Source organism: Halichoeres trimaculatus, unplaced genomic scaffold, assembly GCF_033239565.1.
Source record: "Halichoeres trimaculatus isolate MK-OKI-2021-1 unplaced genomic scaffold, fHalTri1.1 fHalTri1_scaffold_12, whole genome shotgun sequence".
Taxonomy (NCBI): Eukaryota; Metazoa; Chordata; class Actinopteri; order Labriformes; family Labridae; genus Halichoeres; species Halichoeres trimaculatus.
The window spans coordinates 27,427,271-27,448,492 of record NW_027437190.1 but is presented as its reverse complement, the minus strand read 5'-3'; the positions used below and the strand labels follow the sequence as shown (position 1 = coordinate 27,448,492).

At 40.3% G+C, this 21,222-nt stretch overlaps 1 protein-coding gene across 2 annotated transcripts in view; it reads left to right on the top strand.

The window, feature by feature from the left end:
• Window positions 1–21,222, top strand: part of iglon5 (IgLON family member 5) — a 209,899-nt gene that overhangs the window by 173,321 nt on the left and 15,356 nt on the right. For both annotated transcript variants that reach the window (XM_074683011.1, XM_074683010.1), the window contains 4 exons: window positions 2,480–2,712; window positions 6,061–6,180; window positions 18,516–18,647; window positions 18,907–19,027. In XM_074683011.1, coding sequence (XP_074539112.1) covers window positions 2,480–2,712; window positions 6,061–6,180; window positions 18,516–18,647; window positions 18,907–19,027 — 606 coding nt within the window. The remainder of the gene's footprint in view (window positions 1–2,479; window positions 2,713–6,060; window positions 6,181–18,515; window positions 18,648–18,906; window positions 19,028–21,222) is intronic.

The window sequence follows — 21,222 nt, the reverse complement described above, 5'->3', positions numbered from 1 at the left end:
TATGCACACTTTTGCATGTTGCCAAAGCTCTTTGTCATTCATTGTTATTAAAAGTGCTTTATGAATACATGTATTATGATTTATTATCAAATATTGTTTTAGCACCATTTTAAGTGGTGACCAAAGCTATTAAAACATTGGTGTATTTGAGAGGTTTCTGTTGTTTTGTTGAGTACAAGTACCCAAAAAACAAATGAAATATGAACATGATCAATGAGCACTGGAAATGCAAGACTGCCCCCCTCAAGAGTGGGAAAATAAACTGGAAAGATCTGTTGTACATTAAAAAGAAAGCCTTTGGCTTGACTTGCAGAGAGCATGGGATAACACTTGTGTTGAAGTTCTCAGGAAATATATTGACACTACTTTTTGTTGTACGTTGCTTTGGGCAAAAGTGTCTGCCAAGTGAAATTGTAGAAACGTAGAACTATGCCAGACACATGAGCCGCTGAAACTGCTGCAAAAGGCGGACCAACCAGATATCAAAGTTAAATGTAGATTTAAACAGAAGGACTCACTTCATCTGATGTTCGTTCTGCTTGGAGGAACCTTCTGCATGTTTCATGATCATGATTTGGAGGCAAAAAAGGTCAATACTTTCAGATCTATCAGGTGTTAAAACAATTCCAACCTCTGCTGTATTAAAACCTGATGAGCTTGGTCAAAGCAGATGGGTGTACAGCGTGACTGGTGCTGCTTGAGGTTTCAGCCTGATAAAGGAAACTTGTCCTTGCAAAGTTATGAAATGGTGCTTTATGATTAAAGACTGACTAATTGATTAAGACTGATAATGAATGCTTCAGTTACAGCTCTTAATGCTGCATTTGCAACTCATCTCTCAATGTGCAAACATCCTTATGATTAAAGAAATGATCTGAGCTCGGCCCATATTGGAATTTCATTTCAGAAATAATCACTCTATCACCATCATGTCAATGGGGAATTTTAGGCTTTTCTGCAAAATATCTTTTCTGTAGTAGTGTGCAGCTGTATGGTGATACATACAACCTCACAAGGCTTTTTTTTTTTTTTTTAAGAAAAAATTACCCCTATTGGACATTATCATAGTACACTGTCAAGAACTTACTGTGCTGATACCTTCTGCCCAGTGGTGTTTCTCTGCTACATCTGCTGCAGACAGTTCTGGTAGATTTGCAAAGGAAGTTTTGTGAAAAACTTTTATTGATTTCACTGACATACATTACTCATGTATGTTCTACAAAAAAAATATTCAGAGCTGTACAAACCAGAAAAAAATGGGATAGGCTGACACTGATAAAACTATGATAGGCATTTATCAACCCCAGGATGAGAGTCAAGTCACCAAACTTCAAGTTCAAATCATAGAATAAAAATCTAAATTGAGTTTGAACCAAGTTCCCTTTACTTACGTCAGAGTTGAGTCCTCTTAATTATAATGTTCAGTATTTGTTGTGCTCTCAAAGATTTTCACTTTTCATTTATAAAAATGAGATTTTGACTGATCCTGTCGCTTGTCTGGAGATTTAAATGAAGAACACGCCTGGCTTGCATTTTCCTAAATATTAGTAAAAACAAAATTCATTACACTACATCAAACAGCCTGACAGGGGAGGCTGCTGGCACATTCATGGCACATACAGGTAAACAAATATGCTAACTAGCTTCAAACAAAATGAGTTATAAGAGTTGGTCCAAAAGAAAAACAGTTATCAGTCTTTGTCAATAGATAAATCTGAGTCCTCATCTAGATCCTCAAGTTTGAGTCCAAATGGTGGAGCCAGGTTTTTTGACTGGGGAACAGACCAGGTGTTGTAAACATTGAGGGCTTATCCCAAATCTAAGAGTTATCCTCACTAATTATTTCTACTTTAACTTTTAATATAAAAGAATAAAAGACGCTGGATTCTTTTATAGTTTTTAACTCCAGAAGGTTACTTAACGATGTGCTAACATTAAAATCTGCAGAAATTAATTTGTAAAGGACTCGAAAAGATCTTTGTGTGAGTCACCATTTAAAGTTCCAACAAAAGAAAATATTTCACACTGACATACAGAGAAGATACTTGCAGCCGGATAAAAATAATCAAAATAGTTGATTGTACTATAAATATCCCCTCTGACAGGAGAGTACCCCCCCACCACTGCCCTCCAGATATGAGCCCTGAAAATCTGGATTACTTGAAATCTGATTTCCCAAATAGTATCAGCCAATAGTTAATCAGTCAGGCTCTTGTGATAATAACACACCTCTTGGGAATTGTAAGAGTCAACACTTAAGCTCTCTTAAGATCAGCCCACACACACTTTTCAATGTTTTTAATCATTACTAAGGAGTCGTGTCTTCTCTTCGGCCTTGCATCTGAGGTTGGAACAGAATCAAACAGATTTTGTTTTTTTTCTCGTTGTACATGTTGACTTTGTATAACATTAACATTTACTAAATGTGTTTCAATGACGTTAACACAGCATCTAAGCACTCCTTTCCTTCTATCTCCAGATGTCGGATCGACGAGGAGGTCACCCACAAGGCCTGGCTGAACCGCTCAAACATCCTCTTCACGGGGACAGATAAGTGGTCGCTGGATAAGCGTGTGACGCTCGCCAACAGCAACGATACTGACTTCTCCATCCACATCGACAAGGTCCAAGTAACAGACGAGGGGCCTTACACCTGCACCTTCCAGGCCAACAACAAGCCCCGCATCTCCCACGTCTACCTCATCGTCCAAGGTCAGCAGCTGAAACTAAATCCGAGTCTCCTCAAAGTAACTTGAAGGTGTTTACTGTATCAAGTGTAGGGGCTGGCTCTTTTCCCTGATTCATCCAGACTCTGCAGATTTAATTTCCACTGCAGCTGCAAAAATAAAATGTGTGTGCGCACCAATGGAACTGTAAGCAGCCGGATAAACACATCCACTAAAAGGCTTATTTATGCATTTTCATCATTCACCAAAGTGCAGCGCTGTGTAATAGGTGTGATTGAGGTTTGACGTCAGAGGAGGCAATTAATTCCATCTTCTATGGAAACAGTCATTGGTGCCTTTTTGATGATTCATGCTTAAATGTGAGGTAGATTACAGAACTAATGTTACATGATGTTTTGGCATTCAAGATCCAATCAGAAAGTATTTATTTGATTGTCTTGAAAGCTGGGTTGGTGCGTCAGTTCATGCAGGTCCAGTAGGGCTGGGCGATATATCGATATTTTAATTATATTGATATATTTCTTCTATGCGATAAAAAAATAGCTCTATCGTTTGTATGATAAAGTTGATTTTGCGTATCATTTAGCAGTACATTTCTTCACATTGTCCGTGAGTTTGCTCCTCTCCCTTCCGCTGTCTCCTTGTTTCTCACACACAGTGGCTGTTTTCCAAACCGCCTACTACACTAGCAGTGCCTAATATTTTGGCTGAATTTCAGTATGTACTAGTCAGTATGCAAAAACTTGCAAAATCTGCAGTATACTAAAAATCCCAGATATCCTAATGATCCAAGAAAATTTCTCAGTATGTAACATACCAGTCTATCTGGCATACTGTTTCCCATAATGCACGGTGCTCATGCTGTTTGTCTATGCAGGTGACAGGTTTTGGTGAATTACTGCCATCTACTGGAATGAATCAGCATTATAAGTACAACACAACACTAACGATAGACAGTCCGTGAGACAGAAGTGAAGTGATGTGAAGAAACACCTGTAAATCTGGTTACTTCCAGTCATAAAAGAGGTGTTTACGTCTACTAATTCATTAGCCCATATAAACCACTAATTCACTTTTTCAACCATACATGGACTGTTTAGAAATGTTTTTTCATCAGCTGTGAAAAATAAAAATCCCTTTCAGATTTCTTTTCAGCAAACAATGTAACATTTGGTGTAAGATTAGAAATCAAGTATGATGATTCTGCGTGATATGATTAAAAAAATAACTAAATGGCTGAGATCGGCCCATAGATTGTTTTGTATATTTATATTAAAGGCAAAAAAAAACATCATCCGTAGTTCCTCTTCTGAAACTGAACCAGAGTAGTATACTACAAAAAGGACCCAACATACTACAAGAAAAAGCAGTTGGTAGTATTTAGTGCCTACTACATACTACATTCATATGTAGTATGTAGTAGTGGTTTGGAAAGCAGCCAGTAATAGTGGGTGCTTCTAAGCAGAGTGCCGAGAGTGCCGGCAAGAATTTAAAATAACAACAGAGAAACAGGACACTCCTCTCCTATTGGACGAAAGTGCGTCACCTCAGCCAATCAGAAAAATCACACAGTTACTGGGGGAGAGGGGAAGTTCTGGGAGTTACGACAAGTGAGTTTTAATCTACTTGTGACTTGTAACGTGTTTGAATTACATTGTTGCTGTGTAGTAGAGCATGAAGTGCTTGGTGTGGTTTTTGTGTTTTGTGTGTCAGAGCAATCAGGCAATTCATGACAATTTTTCTGTAAATCTTGTTGGCACTTGATGGTTTTGTGTACAAAAATGGCAGGCAATTTCCTGTTTTAATGCAAATAGTTAATGGTATTATTTGCCAAATTTGTACATTTTAAATTTACTATTTATATTTGCATTCTAAGTTATAAAAATGAATTGCTGCACATTGAAAAAATAAGACTTTTTCCTACTCTGTTTTTTTTTTCTAAAAAATTTAGATTCAGTATGTTCGTACATCAAAATGGATACATAATTAACATCAATAATCATAATAAATATCAATATACACATTGAGTGTTGCCATTCTGGTTCCATTTTATGCATCAAAGCTACATCCCAAGGCCAAGTCGAAATATCAAGTTATATTTCGTATATCTGAGCATACTGCTGGTGACAAAAGAACCAGAAAGTCTGTTTTATTCCCGTCCTATTTATTATTTCCACATGGTGAGTTTTGGTAACTCATCTCAACAAACTCAAAGTGAGGCACACCAGATGGATGAGGGTTTTCTGTGGAGGAGATGAGGTACACAAGGAGGCTGTCCAACTGCCCGACTAAATAACTGACAGTGCAGGACCACGGCTGGGTCTCAGTCATCAAGTCAGCTCTAAGTGAGTGAGAGCCTGACTGATCCTGAGTGACAACATGTATTGGCACAGCACTGCCCAGAAGATAGATCTGAGACCTTTTCTCTTTGCATTTGTCAAATTTTTCTGCATACTCTGGAGTGTGTGTTGTGCAGATTGCAGCCATGCATCACGAGCAGAATGAAACTGAAAACTTTTAACGGGATATATTGGGTACAATCTGCTGGAACGGGGAACACTGGGCCTGGCTCACATCTCACAGGTGGCAGAGACAATGTCAGCAGCTTACTAACAGAGTTTTCACAGCGCATTGCAGCCAAACAAACACTCTTGTCTGCAGGGTCCAAAGCTTGGCACAGATTGGACATATATACCTAATTCCAAGCTGCCTGCAATTTCAGCCCTAGCTTGATATCACACAAAATAATTACACCCTCAAGTCAGTAAATCAAGCAGGAGCAGCTTCAGCGCCACTCCAATCTGTGCCTTATCGCTGCAAGTATTCAACTCCAGCAAGATAGAGAAAAATAGGATCCTTGGTGTGTGGCTTGCAAAAAAAAGCAATCTCAGGGCCAAGCTCATTAAAAACAATGATAATGGGCCATTTAAATTCAAGGGTCATCCTGTTATCAAGCTAAATACATGCATAGCACTCAAGACTGGGAAACTTTTGTCAAAATGTTATTCAGGGTTAGTCGATCACTTCTAAAAGTAGAGGTTAAAAAAAACTCTAGCTCATACACATCCTTCTGTTTTTTTTCTATGTAAGATTAAATTAGATTAGATGTCAGGAGAAGGAGATTTAAAAGCCCATTTGCAGCCTTTTAGAATTCAGTGCATTTTAAGTAGACGGTCAAGCATATTGCTGCACAGCTCAGTAAGCACTCGGGCACAGATCATTAATCAGCTGATTGCCTGTCTGTCTTAAGAGCAGGGATTTGCATCATACTTTAAGCACCTTAACAGGCTGTAAGGCCATACCTCATCAATAATTTATGATATAAAAAGGGGATTTTGAGGTCATATTTTAAGACTGTGCTCTTGCTTTTCAGTGCCGGCAAGAATCGTCAACATCTCAAAAAACGTGTCGGTGAATGAAGGAGAGAATGTAAACCTCTACTGTCTGGCAGTGGGGCGGCCTGAGCCAACCGTCACCTGGAAGGACCAGAAATGTAAGCCACCCTGTCTTGTTTCCTTGTCTCCAGATCCACATCTCTTGTTCGCAGCTCCACCTTTATCTCCTCTGTCTCCACATTCATCCCCCACCCTGTTAGGTCTTATTTTTGTCCCTCCATCCTTATCAGCATTCAGCTCATGTCTTCATCTTTATCCCCCATTCCTGTGTCATCATTTTTAAACCCAGCTGTTTAGCTTGTCCCCATTCTGAATTCACAGTCCCGTGTATTTTCCCTACATTCCCGTGTTGTGTCCCAAATAACCACACATTATACATAATTATCCCCAGCGCGCCACCTGTAATCATCAGCATCTGTCTTCATCCACCCTGTCAACCTGCATCACGATGCCAACTGATGCTAACAGCAGCTTTTGGCATTAAATCATCTATTTTTAGCCGCCACGGTGGGTGGAATCGGAACTAGATCAGGGTGGTCAGAAAGCATCGCTTGATGGATGCAGTCTAAACCATTTGGTTTGATCAGCACACCTTTTATACTCAATCAGCTCCTGTCTCTGTCACCAATAAAGTCCAGAGTCAGACAAATAACCATTATGTGTCCTCCAGAGAATGTTTGTTTAAAGCTTTTATTACAACTGTGATGAAAGTGCTTTTTCATCTGTTTTGCCCACAAAAACTCAGATGAACTCTGCTATGACTCAATATTCCTAAGTGTATTTCACCGCTGTAATTGTTGGCATTCAAGCAGAAAAGAATACTTGTCTCTTTTGACCTATGTAGCTTCTCTTATGCTGTTTGTTGTTCCTGTTGTCTTGGTTTGTTTTGTACCTGGGGCTTCCATGCTCACAGCTATTCACGAATATGGCTCTAAATGTCATAGATGCACAAATTGTTCAGTTCTAAGTGACAGGGGAGACCCAGTCAATGTAAGAAACAGATATAGCCAATGTGATGTAAGCTGCTTTTGTTTTGGCATTATGGTATTTACCATCCTTGTTTTTAATGTGACAGCTTTTGCCCCAGAAGGACCAGCTCTGCTCCATGAGAATTGGTGGGTAGCTAATTAGAGATAGCCAAAGTTTGTTAACTTGTTGTTCTTTAGTTTTTATTCATAAGACTAAAAAATGTAAGGGAGCTTGTGGACCAGAGCAGACTTCATGCAGGAAAGTGGTGAATTTATTTTCCTCCGTCAAACTTTCCACCCCAAAGGCATATATACTTTTGCAATATCATGCTGCTTTGTGACAGGATGTAAGTTGTATGTGGTAGAGCTGACATTAGCTTTTTTGTTGTGTCCTCTTTTTTTTTTTTTTCTTAACCTGTGTTTTGTGGTTGAGAATCAGGCAAAAACCAAACCATAGACTGTATGGACATAGTAATGGACCCAGTCTCCCCCACGTCACCTGTCTGTTTGTGAAACTGATTTTGAAGCAGATCGGCTATCGCTGCCATATTGGAAGTGGCAAGGGCTTTGACTACAGCTATGGGGCACCTGTTAGTCACGTGGGCTGAACTGTGTTCTCTGGTCTGGTGAGCTTGCGATCCTGATATCCTTTAAACTGCCAAGTTAGCTGTACAGTGTGTGCTGGTACTGGAATTAGTGATTCAGAGAGGAGACAATTTTTGAACCAGGCTGTAAATAGGTTAATTTCTGCTTTGGAAACAGCTTTTTTTTGTATGGTGTGGACTCGAGGACACCAAACACTAATCGATTCTTCAGCAGAGTATTCTTGCATAATAAAACTTGACTTCGGTGTAAACAAACATGACGGACGAATGGGTTAAAGCAATGATGGTTGTTTTCGGCCTCTAAAATTTAGAGGAGAAAAAAACATTGAAAAGGACACAGATCTTCACACTTGTACTCCTCGGGCAGGTGTGTTAGATGAAGACAAAAAAAAGGCAAATCTTACCAGAAGAAAACAATGCAATGAAATGTTGCATAAAGTTTTTTTCTTTCTGGAAGTTGGCCGGTGTGCAGGATTTTTTGTTTTCTTCTGGAAAAAAACATGGAAAAAGTCATTGGGACGACAGAGATATGGACTATGTGAATAATTTATGCGAGTTAGAGGTGAGTACATTTGTCACAACTACTACAGATAGATTTCTTACTTCTTCTTTGGTCAGTCAGCTTAGTCAGCTCACGACTTGATTGGCTTTGCTCTGGTACACGTGACATGACACGCAGTACTTGCTCAGCTCTTCTACAAGCGCCCCACATCCTACAGGATTTTCAGTCGCAAATATTAAACATGTTCATTATGAACAATCTCTCAATTGAAGGCTGTCCGAGCAGCTCTGACAGGACAAAATCACCCTTACCACACCCCACACCACAGGAAAATCACACAGGATATCATTTGCAGACATCAGACAATCAGGCCTTTGCTGGCTTTGATCGTAGGGAGATAGGAACAAAAAATCAGCCTGATTATCCTGTAGTGTGTACCCACCTTTAGGAATGGGTACCTTTCACATTTGAAATGATTCGGTAGCGATGCTGGAACCTGGCAATCGATATCCGTTCTCAATGGTACCAGTTTTCAGTACTTTTGTGTGTTAATGTGTTAATGAATATTAATTTGTTTGATAATAATTATTCTTCAATATATAAACTTGCAATGCTGTTCACGTCCCACATGGAAAATCACCTACTCTTCCACTCCCTTACTGTCACAAGGATGTATTTGGGTACCTAAACATGGTACCTTTTGATTTTACATCAATCGATACTCGGCACCACAGACAGAATTCGGTTGGTACCTATAGAAGTACCTAATTCGGTACCCATCCCTACCTGCCTTTGTACTTTGTAGCTCGATTTCTGTACATTTTTAGAATACACAGAGTTGTTTCATAAAGGGTCTGTATTGTGGTGTTAGTTTTTGAGTGAATAGCTTTCATTTTGGCAAGAATGAATAAGCCAAAGTAACACCAAATCTGCTCGATTGAAGTCTATAATACAACCGTCTTTCATGGGGAGATAGAACAGACTAAAAAATGAAAATTGAGCTCTTTCGGTGTTTTCAAAGTCAGATGGTGGACTTTCCATAAAGCTGGCATTGCATCAATGTCACCAAAATCCTGATTAAAGCATTTTTATCACACACACACACACACACACACACCAGACACACACGCACGCACACACACACACACACTGTTATTGGCTGAGTTGCAGCTTTACTACAGCAGCAACAACACAGATCAAATGCAGCACCAAGACAGCAATAATAAATAGGTCACTGTGAACGAGTCAACATGATGTAATCGTGCTGTTAGGCCAATAAATGCACAGCATATAGTGTACTGCTGTAGTATCAGACGGCTTTGGGCTTGTTCCTCCTCGTCTCCCCTTTGTTTGTCCCTGTGCATGCATTGTCCTTCTCTGTACAGCTACAGCCCCTGAACCTACACAGTGCTGCACCTCAGGCAGAGACAGGCAGGAGAAGAGACAAGAGGAGCATGCATGAAAGCACACCTGCAGCAAGCACACACACCTCACATCATGACTGTGGAGTTGTCCTTACTTGCGAGCCTACAGCATTTCTCCTCCGTCAGCAGTAATCCTCCCTCCAACCGCCCCCGCTATCTCCCACCACCTCCCCTCCACCCTGTAACCCCTCAGCTTGGAGAGGGAGTGAGATAGGGGCTGCATTGCTATTCTGCAGGAGTCTCTGCAGCCAAGCCATCAGTTGCAAGAGACCAGGGGCGGTGGAAAAAGAAGGAGGGATGGATGAGCCCAAAGAAACAGCAAGAAGCTGCCAACCATCTGTCCCCATAACTCAGACTGCGTGGAGGAACGAGGAGGGGTGGAGTGTACGTGGAGGATCTGAGACTGTGTAACACAGTCCTGCTAAAATACCCAGACCCCTTTTGCATCTTTTCCACCACACAGTTTCCAGACTCTTTCCTCACGAACAGATAGGGATGCTGCCCCGCGCTGCTGTCTGCAGGCGCCGCCTCCTTCATCTTCACCAAAGCAGATAGAAGATACAATCTGTCGCAGCCATTCACTTTCACTGGCATCCATCAAGTGACCCGCTCAGAGACATACAGGCTTTCTGTCTCATTCAGTTAAATACACCACCGCATCCAGGCCTTATCATTCGACACGCCATCCATTAAAACACATACAGCCAACGCAGGCTTGGAATGAATGAAGGGAATCTGGGGCAGAGGGGGTCAGGGTATGTGAGATTGAGCATTTTCAAAGATCGGTTCAATGATTTTGAAGCTGTGAAATTACCGCTATGTGTTACATGGGTCACAGATGGAGTTTGAATTCAACAGTTATTGATTCATGCAAGCGGTGCGTGGTGCACACACTTACACATACAAAAGTAACCACATATTAAAAGCATTCAAGTATGCACAGGTTGTACAAATAAGACTTGATACAACATTCTGAAAAAATCACCACACAATACAAGCGTCTGTCTACACATACAAGTATACAGTGGCTTATAGGTGTCAGCCGATTTGCAAAAGCAACATCACAAATGCAAAAGCCACAACACAACAGATGTGCAGCCACATCAGAAGTTAAGAGGACAGTTTACCTAACAGAAACAGAAAAGTTGTGAAAATAAGTTGATGATTTTTTTCTTTTATAGCTTGAGCTATGATAAATATGTCTCTAATGCTAGCGTGAATAAAGAAATATAAGTGCTATGAAGGATATCACAAGGTGACACCCCTGCAAAGCTATACAGGCGTTCCTCGAGTTATAAAGGAGTTCTGTTTCTACGACGCATCGTAACCTGAAATTCTGCACAAGTCCAATTTTTACTCTAAATACCCCCTGAATCTCCAAATAACTATCCAAATACATGTTTTATACTTTATATTCATGGGAAAACAGTACAGACAATCAGGGTTCAAATTACACAGTGGCCTTTGGAGGTGCCCTATTTCTTACCATGTGCACCACAACTTTTTAACTCACATGTATGCTAGGGATGTTCGATACCACTTTTTATGCAGACCAATACCAGTAAGAGTACTCCTTCTTGAGTACTCACCGATACCAAGTACCGATACTACTAGCACTTTTGATACACAAAATTTCAATTAACAGTGACGGATCATTTTGATCAAAGACAGTAAAGTCACTCTGCCATTAAGTCCCAAAAAAAACAACTTTTTTTTAGTTTAGAACTTTTTTGATCAATATTAAAACTATATATATATATATATATATATATATATATATATATATATATATATATATATATATATATATATATATATATATATATATATATTAAAAGTGCACAATAAAACTAACAACTGTCAGAGTTTAAGTATTCTTTAAAGTAAACTAAAGTGCAAACTAAAAAAGTTTAACTGTTAACTCTTCCTGGTTCATTCCTATTGTCTGAAAAGGACCTGGCAGACATTTGCAGTGGTGTTAAACCACAGCAATTAGCAGCAACTAGTGGCGAGGAAGACTTACTCGACGAAAGATTTTCTTGCCTCTGGTATCAGTATCTGGCCATCCCTAATGGATACACATAATTTATAACCCTTATGTGGCCAATAGCAGGTTTACAGAAAAAAATACCTCTTTAACTACAGCAACTGCCCAATACTGTATAAAAAATGTCATATAAAGGCACCATAGCAGCAATCCAAAAAGTGTCAGGGAGTTTTTCTGTTGAATTTATGAGTTGCTAAAATTCTTAACAACTACAAATCACAATGTGATGAATCAAATCCTTTAACAACGTGCAGCATGGAGAGAAGATCTCTGTAAAGTGTCCTCTGCAGATAGAAAAGCTGTTTTAGCTTAAATATTGTCAGATTTAAAGCAATAAAAATACCACAGGACATCCCTCTACAACTTATTGAACCGTATCGTGTCAACTGTTGAGATCAATGTAGCAGCAGCAGCTTTCCTGGCTCCTAAGTCTCTAAATTGCTGCTCACTTAACTTTAACCGAAAATAAGCAACAGGCAAGATTTAAACAGCTGGTCAAATCCCCCACAAAGCTATGTAGTAAGTTAATTCACCAGCGCAAACGTAGCCTCCGCTCAAGTGCAGCAGCGTACTGTAGCGTCACACACAACAAACAGTGTTATCTGTTGTGCTGAAACAAGCTCCGATATCAAGTGAGGCTCATTAAAAATCAATTCCATCTCAGTTCGGAAACAGGAACATTACAAATCTGAAAATTTTCAGAGCCCCGCCTCCTTGAATGTGCCGGGTAACGCTTTCAGGGGAGCGCCTGACCCTTTGAACCCTGCAGAGAATTAAATCCCATGATGCAAAAAAAGTGAGGATATTAAGAAAATTACAGAGAACAAACACACAAACAGAGACAATCTACATCATGACGTGACTTGAGACAAAGTGGACGATGCTTATGACTGCGTAGCACTGCAAAGCTGTATTCATATGCACTCAGCATCAAAAACTAGTAAGAGCTTATGAACACAGTGGCCTTACCTCGAAACTTTTTCTATTTTCTGACGTACATATATTTACTGGCATCGTGAAGTCAAAACAACGTAAGTAGAGAACCACCTCAGTTGAGGACCCCTTGTATTTATCATAGATGAAGTTAATTTATTGACTTACTTTTACAACTTTTCTGTGTCCGTTTGGATAATAACCTTTTTTAACTTCCATTGTGGCTGTACTTCTGTTGTGTTGTGGCTTTTGCATTCATGTTTTTGCTCTTGCATTTGTGTTGTAGCTTTTGCTAATCTTCTGACACCTACTGGCCACCGTACAATTACTTATACCAAGGAAAAAAATAGATAGAGTGTTTCATTCTTCCTGACATTCAACTCATCTAACGCTTCCTTTTTTCACATGAAGTTGCTCCTTCAGTCTCAGTCATCTTGCAGAAACCTCAGTGGAGGATTTACAACCTGGGATGATCTTATTTTTTGGCATTTTTGGACAAAATTGGCTCCGTTTCCTTTGCTTTCCTTTTATTCATCTGCTCTATGTGAGAAATTACCGTAATAACCACATACTGGCTGAAAGAGGAACGTCTTAGCTTCCACAACTGCGCAAACCATTTAGGAATAAGTCGTTTAAGGTGCGCTTGTGCGTATATGTCAGCCAGCAAAGGGTTAACAGCCAAATAGGAAGGAAGTGTTTGTCAGGTGATAGTCAATCTGAGTCTTCCCAAATAAATTTAAAAAACAACAACAATTTAATCATATTGAATTAAATCAATTTTATTTGATTTTTAGAAGAAATGTTATGTGCTTATGATAAAGGCAAAGGCCAGCTATGGTGTGATCTTTTTAAAAGAACAAATCCAACAGAGCGATGGTCTGTCTCTTCCCTGCACTTCAACATTTGTCCCAAAGCCCATTTATTCACACCGAAGTCATACATCTTTGGAAAAGTAGTCCCAAAAACACAATTCAATTTCAGGAAATGCCACAAACTTTTCTGTAACAGCCGGGGCACAGATGAGTCAAGCTGAGGAGGGAATACTGTTGAAGTTTGGGACTAGTTTGAGTCGTGGATTCAGAAAAGGTGGTTAGTCTCAACAGCAGCAGCACTGTTTGTGCTAGAAATCACATTGTTATTGTTTATGGTGATGAAAAAGGAGAATTGTTATAATTATATCAGCTCAAAAATCCATTTTTTATGCCAGTAAAGAAACAGAGGAAATGATCATTATCAGTAATTGTTACTTGTCAGTGCAGTAATTCAAGGTGTGTGTGAGGAGGTTAAGTAGGTCTTCCTTGACTGAATCCTGCCGCAGCATCATTTAGCCAAACCCACACACATTTCAGCTTTCCACTCCTCTGAACGACAGCCTTTACAGTCCATCAGCCCTTCCGCTCATCTCTGTTTTAACCCAACACCTGACCTCTTTGCCTCGTCGCTGGTTTTAGTGATGAACATGGATAAGAGGAGTCGAGAAATCAAGTGTCCTGATGATCTACCCAGGCTCAAAGCGCTGCCGGGGAAATAGAGCAGCGGTTTCACTGTAGGGCAGGCCAGAACCCCTGATCCCTTTTTCTCCCCCCTCTTCTTTCATTCACACACCTCCCTCTCTTCTCAGGTGCAATCCAACTATCTCTGGTGGTCAGGAGTCAGGCTCCTTCAAAAGCCGTAAGTGGTTGATGGAGCTGTATTTTACAGGCCACTGTAGGAGTGCCAGGGGCCAGCTCCAGTCAGATATCATCTCCCACCAAAGTGAAGAGACATGTGCGATGCTGGGCCAGAAATCTCAGGGGATGGAGACAGGCGGAGTGAAAGGAATGTCATATTACATCACACACAGGTGGTGGGGATGAAAAAGTCCATGAATGAACCAGTCATGTCAAAACCCTCACTTGACATGTTTCCAGTTCCCTTCCTTTGGTTGCTGTTTCTCTCTTTATATCTCTATCCTCCCTGAGTTTCTCTTGCAAATTACCACACTCTTTCTCCATGGCGTCTCAATTTTTTATTTCCTTTGTCCTTTTTATTTCTTGGAAGTCATCTGTAACAGCCTTGTGTATAATATCTCCACAGCGTCTTGTCCGACTATCTTTTCTCCAGTTTTGCCGCCACAGTTTTCCCCTGTGGCGGAGTAAGGTTTTCTGCCTGCTTGACAGAGACGTCACAAGAGAGCTGCATTTATTAGACTAATGGAAAGAGTGAATAACGCTGCACCCACCACATCACCAACACGCAGCGCCTGCTTGCCTGCCTGCCTGCCTGCACTCGCTCCGGTGGCACAAGCAGCCATCAGCGCGGTTGTCGCTCGCCGCTCGGCTTCTACTGCAGCAGCTGCAAATAATCGTCTCCAGCTCAGTAGCCGCACTAATAATCCTCCAGTATAATCTTCAATTAGAAGCGCTGCTCTAATCTCTGACAGGAATAATCATGGCGTTTAGTGTCTTTTTTTCTTTGAGTGTGTGTTTGCATCGGTGTTGTGCTCGGAAGCCGTTTGTGTGTTTTTGTGGGGGAAGTGAAGGTTCACTGATTGACAGCGGCTGTGTGTATGTTTAGGGGGGCTTTGAAAGGGAAAAGTGAGCAGCAATTTAAGAGCTGGATTCCCTTGTTAGTGGTGAGATTATATATTATGTCGTGTTCCACAGTCTGACTCCTTTAATGGGGTAAAAAAAAAAAAAGGAGGGAAGAAAAAAAGGCCTAATGGTTTCTGAGGCTGTGAGACAGCTGGCGGCTGAGGCTCGCAGAGAGGCAGGATGAGGAAAAAGGGCCACTTCTTCTCTTGCTGCTCTTTTTCTCTCTCTAACACCCCTCGACATCCAGTCCCTCACAAGAAGCAGCATACAGCAGCAACTCGTGGGCTGTCCTGTCAACTCTCCCCTCTGAAGACATTCTGTGGCTGTTTGTCGCCCCAGGAAAAAAAAAAAAGTGAAAGTGTGAGACTGGCTAATTTGGTTTTCAGGGAACCTGGGAGTTTGTCGACATCAAAACCCAGCCAAATATTTCTTCTCACTGCGTAATGTAGTGAAATAGCCGTCACCTCCTGCTGTGGCCACTGCTTCGAAGCAGAGCTTACAATTCCCCTTGACAGTAGTGAAGTAATGGTGTCTATGCTGTCAAATCATGTTTACTGACTTTGTATTCATGAAAATATTTCCCAACTGACCTGTTATTCACTGAGCAAGCCAGCCCGAGGCCCACGCTGAAGGTCTTAAGGAACATGCGGGTGAAGTGTAATCCATTTTACTGGATTACAGCTATTTCATGAAGAACTGTCAGACGTGAAGTGTCATCATATTTTAGTGCAAATATTTATCTTGTTGACATTTTCTGATGTAACAATAAAAACAGATATAATAATTCTAAAGAACACAAAAATGAAGTATTTTGTTTTTTAAAGCTTCTGCAAGGAACTCTACATTTGTTTCAATGTCGGCGCCCCCCTGTGGACAAAATCAAATCTTGTATATTTGTTCATCTTGAATTGGATTACTTTTGGACTTAATGCTTTATTGGTGTGGTTCACTTTGAGAAATAGAGCCTCCACACATGGGGGAGTCTGATTAACCAGCATCCCAGCTTTTCATGTTTTGAATTAGAGGTGTCTGAACTTTTTACAAAGAGGGCCACTAGAGGGCCAGTAGCTCTTGTTGACATTTTTATTGACTCTGAAAGTAACATAAACGTTTTCCTGGTAAACTATTTGAACTACGATTTCTGGGAAAATTTAGTCACTCAAGGCCTTTGCGCACATATTTTTGTCCGAAATTGGCACATAGGGAAAAAGAAAATTCAATCCCATGCTATGTCAGTCATGTTAGCACACTCACCCAGAAACTTTTTCATTCATTATTCTATGGGAACAGGTTCAATTTTTTTTTTCTTGCGTTTTTTTCACATTCGCTACTTTCCAGGGTTGTTTGACTATTTAGAGACACTGTAGGCTACTTGTAATGTCACATTTTCCAACATATTTTCTGTAATTTGAGCAATGTTTAGATGGGGAATGACAACTTGGGTATGTGTGTGTGTCTGTGTGCTTGGTTGTGTGCCTTCGTCAAACATACTCCCAGTTGCACCCAGCTCCTCTACTAGCAAGTGAAACTTTCCTTGCTCTTGTCTTGTTTTTTAGGAGTGGAAGAACCCAAAGTGTTTTCTTTTTGTTTTCTTAAATAGAAAAATAAAAAATCATTGTCACTGCATGATGATTCCTCTCAGTTTCTCTTATACTGCAAATTTTTGGGATTAATAGAAAAATAGATGCATCAGATTCAATGTGCAAGGTGTCTTTGAATGACCTTTTTTTGAGGGGGATCACGGATCCAAAAATCACATTCGAAAATAACAGACTTAGGATGCAGTCTCACTCAACCAAACCATTGTACTGTTCGCTTTAACCCTAAACTCCAGTTCCTTTGGCCAGTGTGACTGCAAGTGTGCCGCACTCTAGGTCTAACACAGCCCTCTAACACCCTCGCTACTGTTTAAAATCATTGTTGAGACCAACAGTCGCGGCAATCTTACGTCATAGATCATACGCACTGCCTGCGTGTTTGTGCTCATGTATGAAGTGAACTGTGCTGAAGCCCACCTCCACGAAGCATGCTAAAGCAGAGAAGTGAATCATGCTTAAGCACAGCACACTTATGGTCACACTGCCTTAACAAACCGGGCTTTAGAGCTGAGGTGGGCTTGAGCACAGTACAGTTTGCCAGTGTGACTGCATCCCTAGAGTACAGAGGCTGCAGGTGTCGACGAATATACTTGTGCCATTGTTACAGACTTCTGAAAATGAAACCTCTCCTGTCCCTTACTTGTTGTCACCAGGTGATTAGTGGTCAGTTTTCTGCAGTGTTACATAATGCATAAACATCAACAAACTCTGCTTCTTCTCTAGGAAAATATTCACCAGTAGGTGGCAAAATGGGGAAAATATGTCAAGATGTTTTTATCAGAAATCGACAATATCAGAATATGGTATTAATCAGGATTGTTTTCATGAGCTTTTTAAATCTAATTTGACCTACAAACAGCAATCTTTACACACTTTTTTTTTTGCATTTTCTGCACATTTTAATCTATTTTTTATCATCTGATGTACTTTTTGAATCCACACATTTTCATATTACGAAAAAATACATTCATTAAAACACATCAGTTGGAAGAGTTGCTGAGTTTCTGCAGAACTTACAGAGCTTTGACTTTACACAAGAAGCCTATGCACAGTTTCAACTTTTTTGTGTGAAAAATTACTAGATAAACTGTGGTTTGTTCTTTTTTTGTTGTTAAGCACTTGATAGAAAATGTAAATTTAAAAATAATTTAGAACATAATAAATTCAGTGTCAATTAATACATTGTCAGATGAAAGCTGGTGGCTGTATAATGCCTTGTTTAAGAACTCAATTTTTTCTCTCTCATTTCCAACACTTCTCATGTTGCAAAAAGGAAGTTAAGATTTTAAGCATAAACCCCATGACGAAATTTCCCTACTTCTCGTAAGGAGTATTTATAACCTGTGATTTTTTGTGATTACATCATGACTTTACTAGTTTTTCTAAAGTCAGACTGAGGTTAATTTTAAAGGTTATGGTGTCATTTAGACAACATTGAACAATAGTGCAGAGGCCGTCATGGAGCATGGTTAGCGTGACTGGCATTTACAACAGTGACCTGTCAGGCGAGAGGCATATAATACTGAATACCCATCATGCAATTGTGGTTCCAGAAAATAGGAGGAGGCAAGCTAACGACTTAGCAGTTCAAAAACCAAAGGATAAATTGAAAGTGTCTTTGTCATCTTCATTCACACGGCCTCCGTTCCTCCATCATGCTGCTAAATCATCCTAGCTCAGAGCTGGGTGTCAGGTGTATCCTGATAGCAGGCCCTAAATCAGCAGCATGAGTCACCTTGCATAAAATTTATAGTGACCTTTGACCTCTGTTTTATGCCAATAGATGGGCTGGTGAGTGAGGGGGAGTTCCTGGACATCACAGAGATCAAGAGGCAGCAGGCAGAGGACTATGAATGCATCACAAACAATGGAGTAGCTCCACCCGATCAACGCAAGGTTAAGGTCACGGTAAACTGTAAGTATCTTTGCACCACCCAACTGCCCAGCGGTGATAATTCAGCCTCCCATGCCATAGCACCAAGGTGTATTAATAATGTATGTAAATTACAGCGGAGGCATTATTATATATGAATAAATTCATCTTAATTATGTTCTCTCCAAGGCTTTTTTTTCCCACCTTGTTTGCAACTCCATGTCGACCTGCCTCAACCTTTCCCTGAAAGAAGATGTAAGCTAATTGCTGCATTTGCTTTTCCTCCCTGTTTTTTTCTCAGACCCGCCCATGATCACAGATATGAAGAACATGCCAGCACATTTGGGTAAAACTGCAATCTTGCGCTGTGAAGCCATGGCGGTCCCACCAGCTGCCTTCGAGTGGTACAGAGATGACCACAGGTGAGACCATCAAAGAGTGCAGCGCTTATTTTCTCCGATAATTACCACCCTAATCCAGTTAAACATTTAATAGCTGTTTTTCTCTGTGTGGCCTTTAGTCCTCACTAAGCCAATGTTTTTTACTCCGAAAATGAAGCTGTTTGAAAAATGCCCTGGAGATAGAAACACAGGGTTTGCATTCTGTTGTTAAAAACTGAGCTTGTGAGTTATTTTGTAATCCTGCTCTGACACAGTTTGGGGCTGTAGATGTAAGGTGACATAGTTCACGCTAAATGAGGCTGCACTCCAAAAGTGAACTACTTAAATTATCAGGCGAGAAAGCCCTGAGTGAACTTCTGATTTTCAGTCGACTCTGCACTTTTCTCTTTTTAGCTCTGTCACTGAAAGAAAGAGCAATGCGGGAAGCGGCGCCCAGCTTGTTTTTAGATTAGACTTAAGGCTAAATTTAACCAAAACATCCACAGATGTATCAAAACAGACACAATAATCTAACAGATCCCCAAACAGCGACAAAGTAGTGCACAGTGAAAATGTGTTTCCCTGACTCTAGTTGGTTGGGTCCAATCATTGATTAGACCTAACCAACTACCTACCTGCAAAAGTCAGAAGGATCTGGGATGACCTTTCAGTATGTGGCAGAAATCTGGTGTTAGCATAATACCTGACCCAAAATGTAAAAGCTCAGCAATCTTCATAAATGTAAAAAAAAAAAAAAAAAAAAAAAAAGCAAAAACAATCCCAGTTTTTTAAGTTTTGCTCTTTTAGTGTGTGAACACTGGCACAGCAACCACACACCAACACAGCACCTACACAGTTCAATGAAATTAAAAAGTGCTACATCTGAAAAACTGCACCAGTTTTTTAAAACCATCAGGCATAACATAAAACCAAGAAACAAAAATTGGGTTTAATCACATATTACTTTAAAATGAGATTTCTGTGTGCATGGGTGGAAGAATATTCTGTGTTTAGAGCTCTGGTGTTCGAGGGGAGGAAGTCATTTTTGCTCAACTCTTTTTCTTAAGGGACCATGTACAATACTTAACATAAACGTCACCATTTGATGCATTGTACCAGAGTTAGCTTAAAGCTAATTTACATCTGCAGTCCCTTATCAGGTCACAATTAGATCATCACATTGTAATAAATAACACATATGACAGACTTACAGCGCTAAAGACTAGCTAGCAAGGTGAAGACAAAGTCTAATACGTAACCTCAGAGTAAACAAACTTGGCAAAGGACAGAATGGCTTTCGAGCTAAATCTCTCAGCTACATCCAGTCGCATGCCTTTGTCCGTCCAAAAAAAGCAGTGCCATATCTTTTCACACTCTTTAACAGTTGGTGGTGTAATCACAGGGTAAAGCTAATTGACAACCACCATTTCACATTGTAGTAGAATTTTGCAAAGTTTGTTGTCGTGCTAATTGAGCATGGTGAATCATTGGTAAGACAAGGACTACATGACGTATTGACCTTCTTACATCGAGGACAAAAACCTCTGTTTTATCAGGAATGTCTCTTGTTCACAACTTCACCATCTTTTCATTTAATAAATTTTGGAAGTTGACATTTTCCTTCATTTAGGTCACGGCTTCTCTTCAGGGGGTGATGATGGGTTCTGAAGCAAGAACCACTGTTTTACAGGACATGTCGTGATAATGCTTGTGTTATTGCCACAAATCAACAAGTTTGGCCCCATTTGCACGATTTTTCATACAAAAACACTAAATCGCAGTGAAAAAATCTGTGTTTACACGCCAAATGACTGAAAACGCTGTAGTAAGCATGCCAGGCCTATAGTTGACACTATAACTGTCTTGTCCAGAAGTGGCTCCACCAAAGTAGAGTTGAGCCAATCATCTGTTGTATTGGCGGATACTAAGTGTAAAAGTGGAGAAACAGATGCACATTTTGTTGAAGGACAGTCAGCAGATTAAGCAGATTGAGCAGCACAAACACAACACGGTAGTCCGCGACAATCGAAACAACTGCACTGTAGTACTCTTGTAAGCACTCACAAAGCGGCGCATGACATCAGCATTTCCAATGAAAACGCCGGCTTACTGTTTACATGGAAACGTTGTTGGCAGCATTTCAGAAATAGTCCACTCTAGAGGCTGTTTTCAAAGGTTTGCATTGTAAAAGTCGTAAACGCGAGGCCGAAATGTAACAAAATTTTTGCATCTCACCC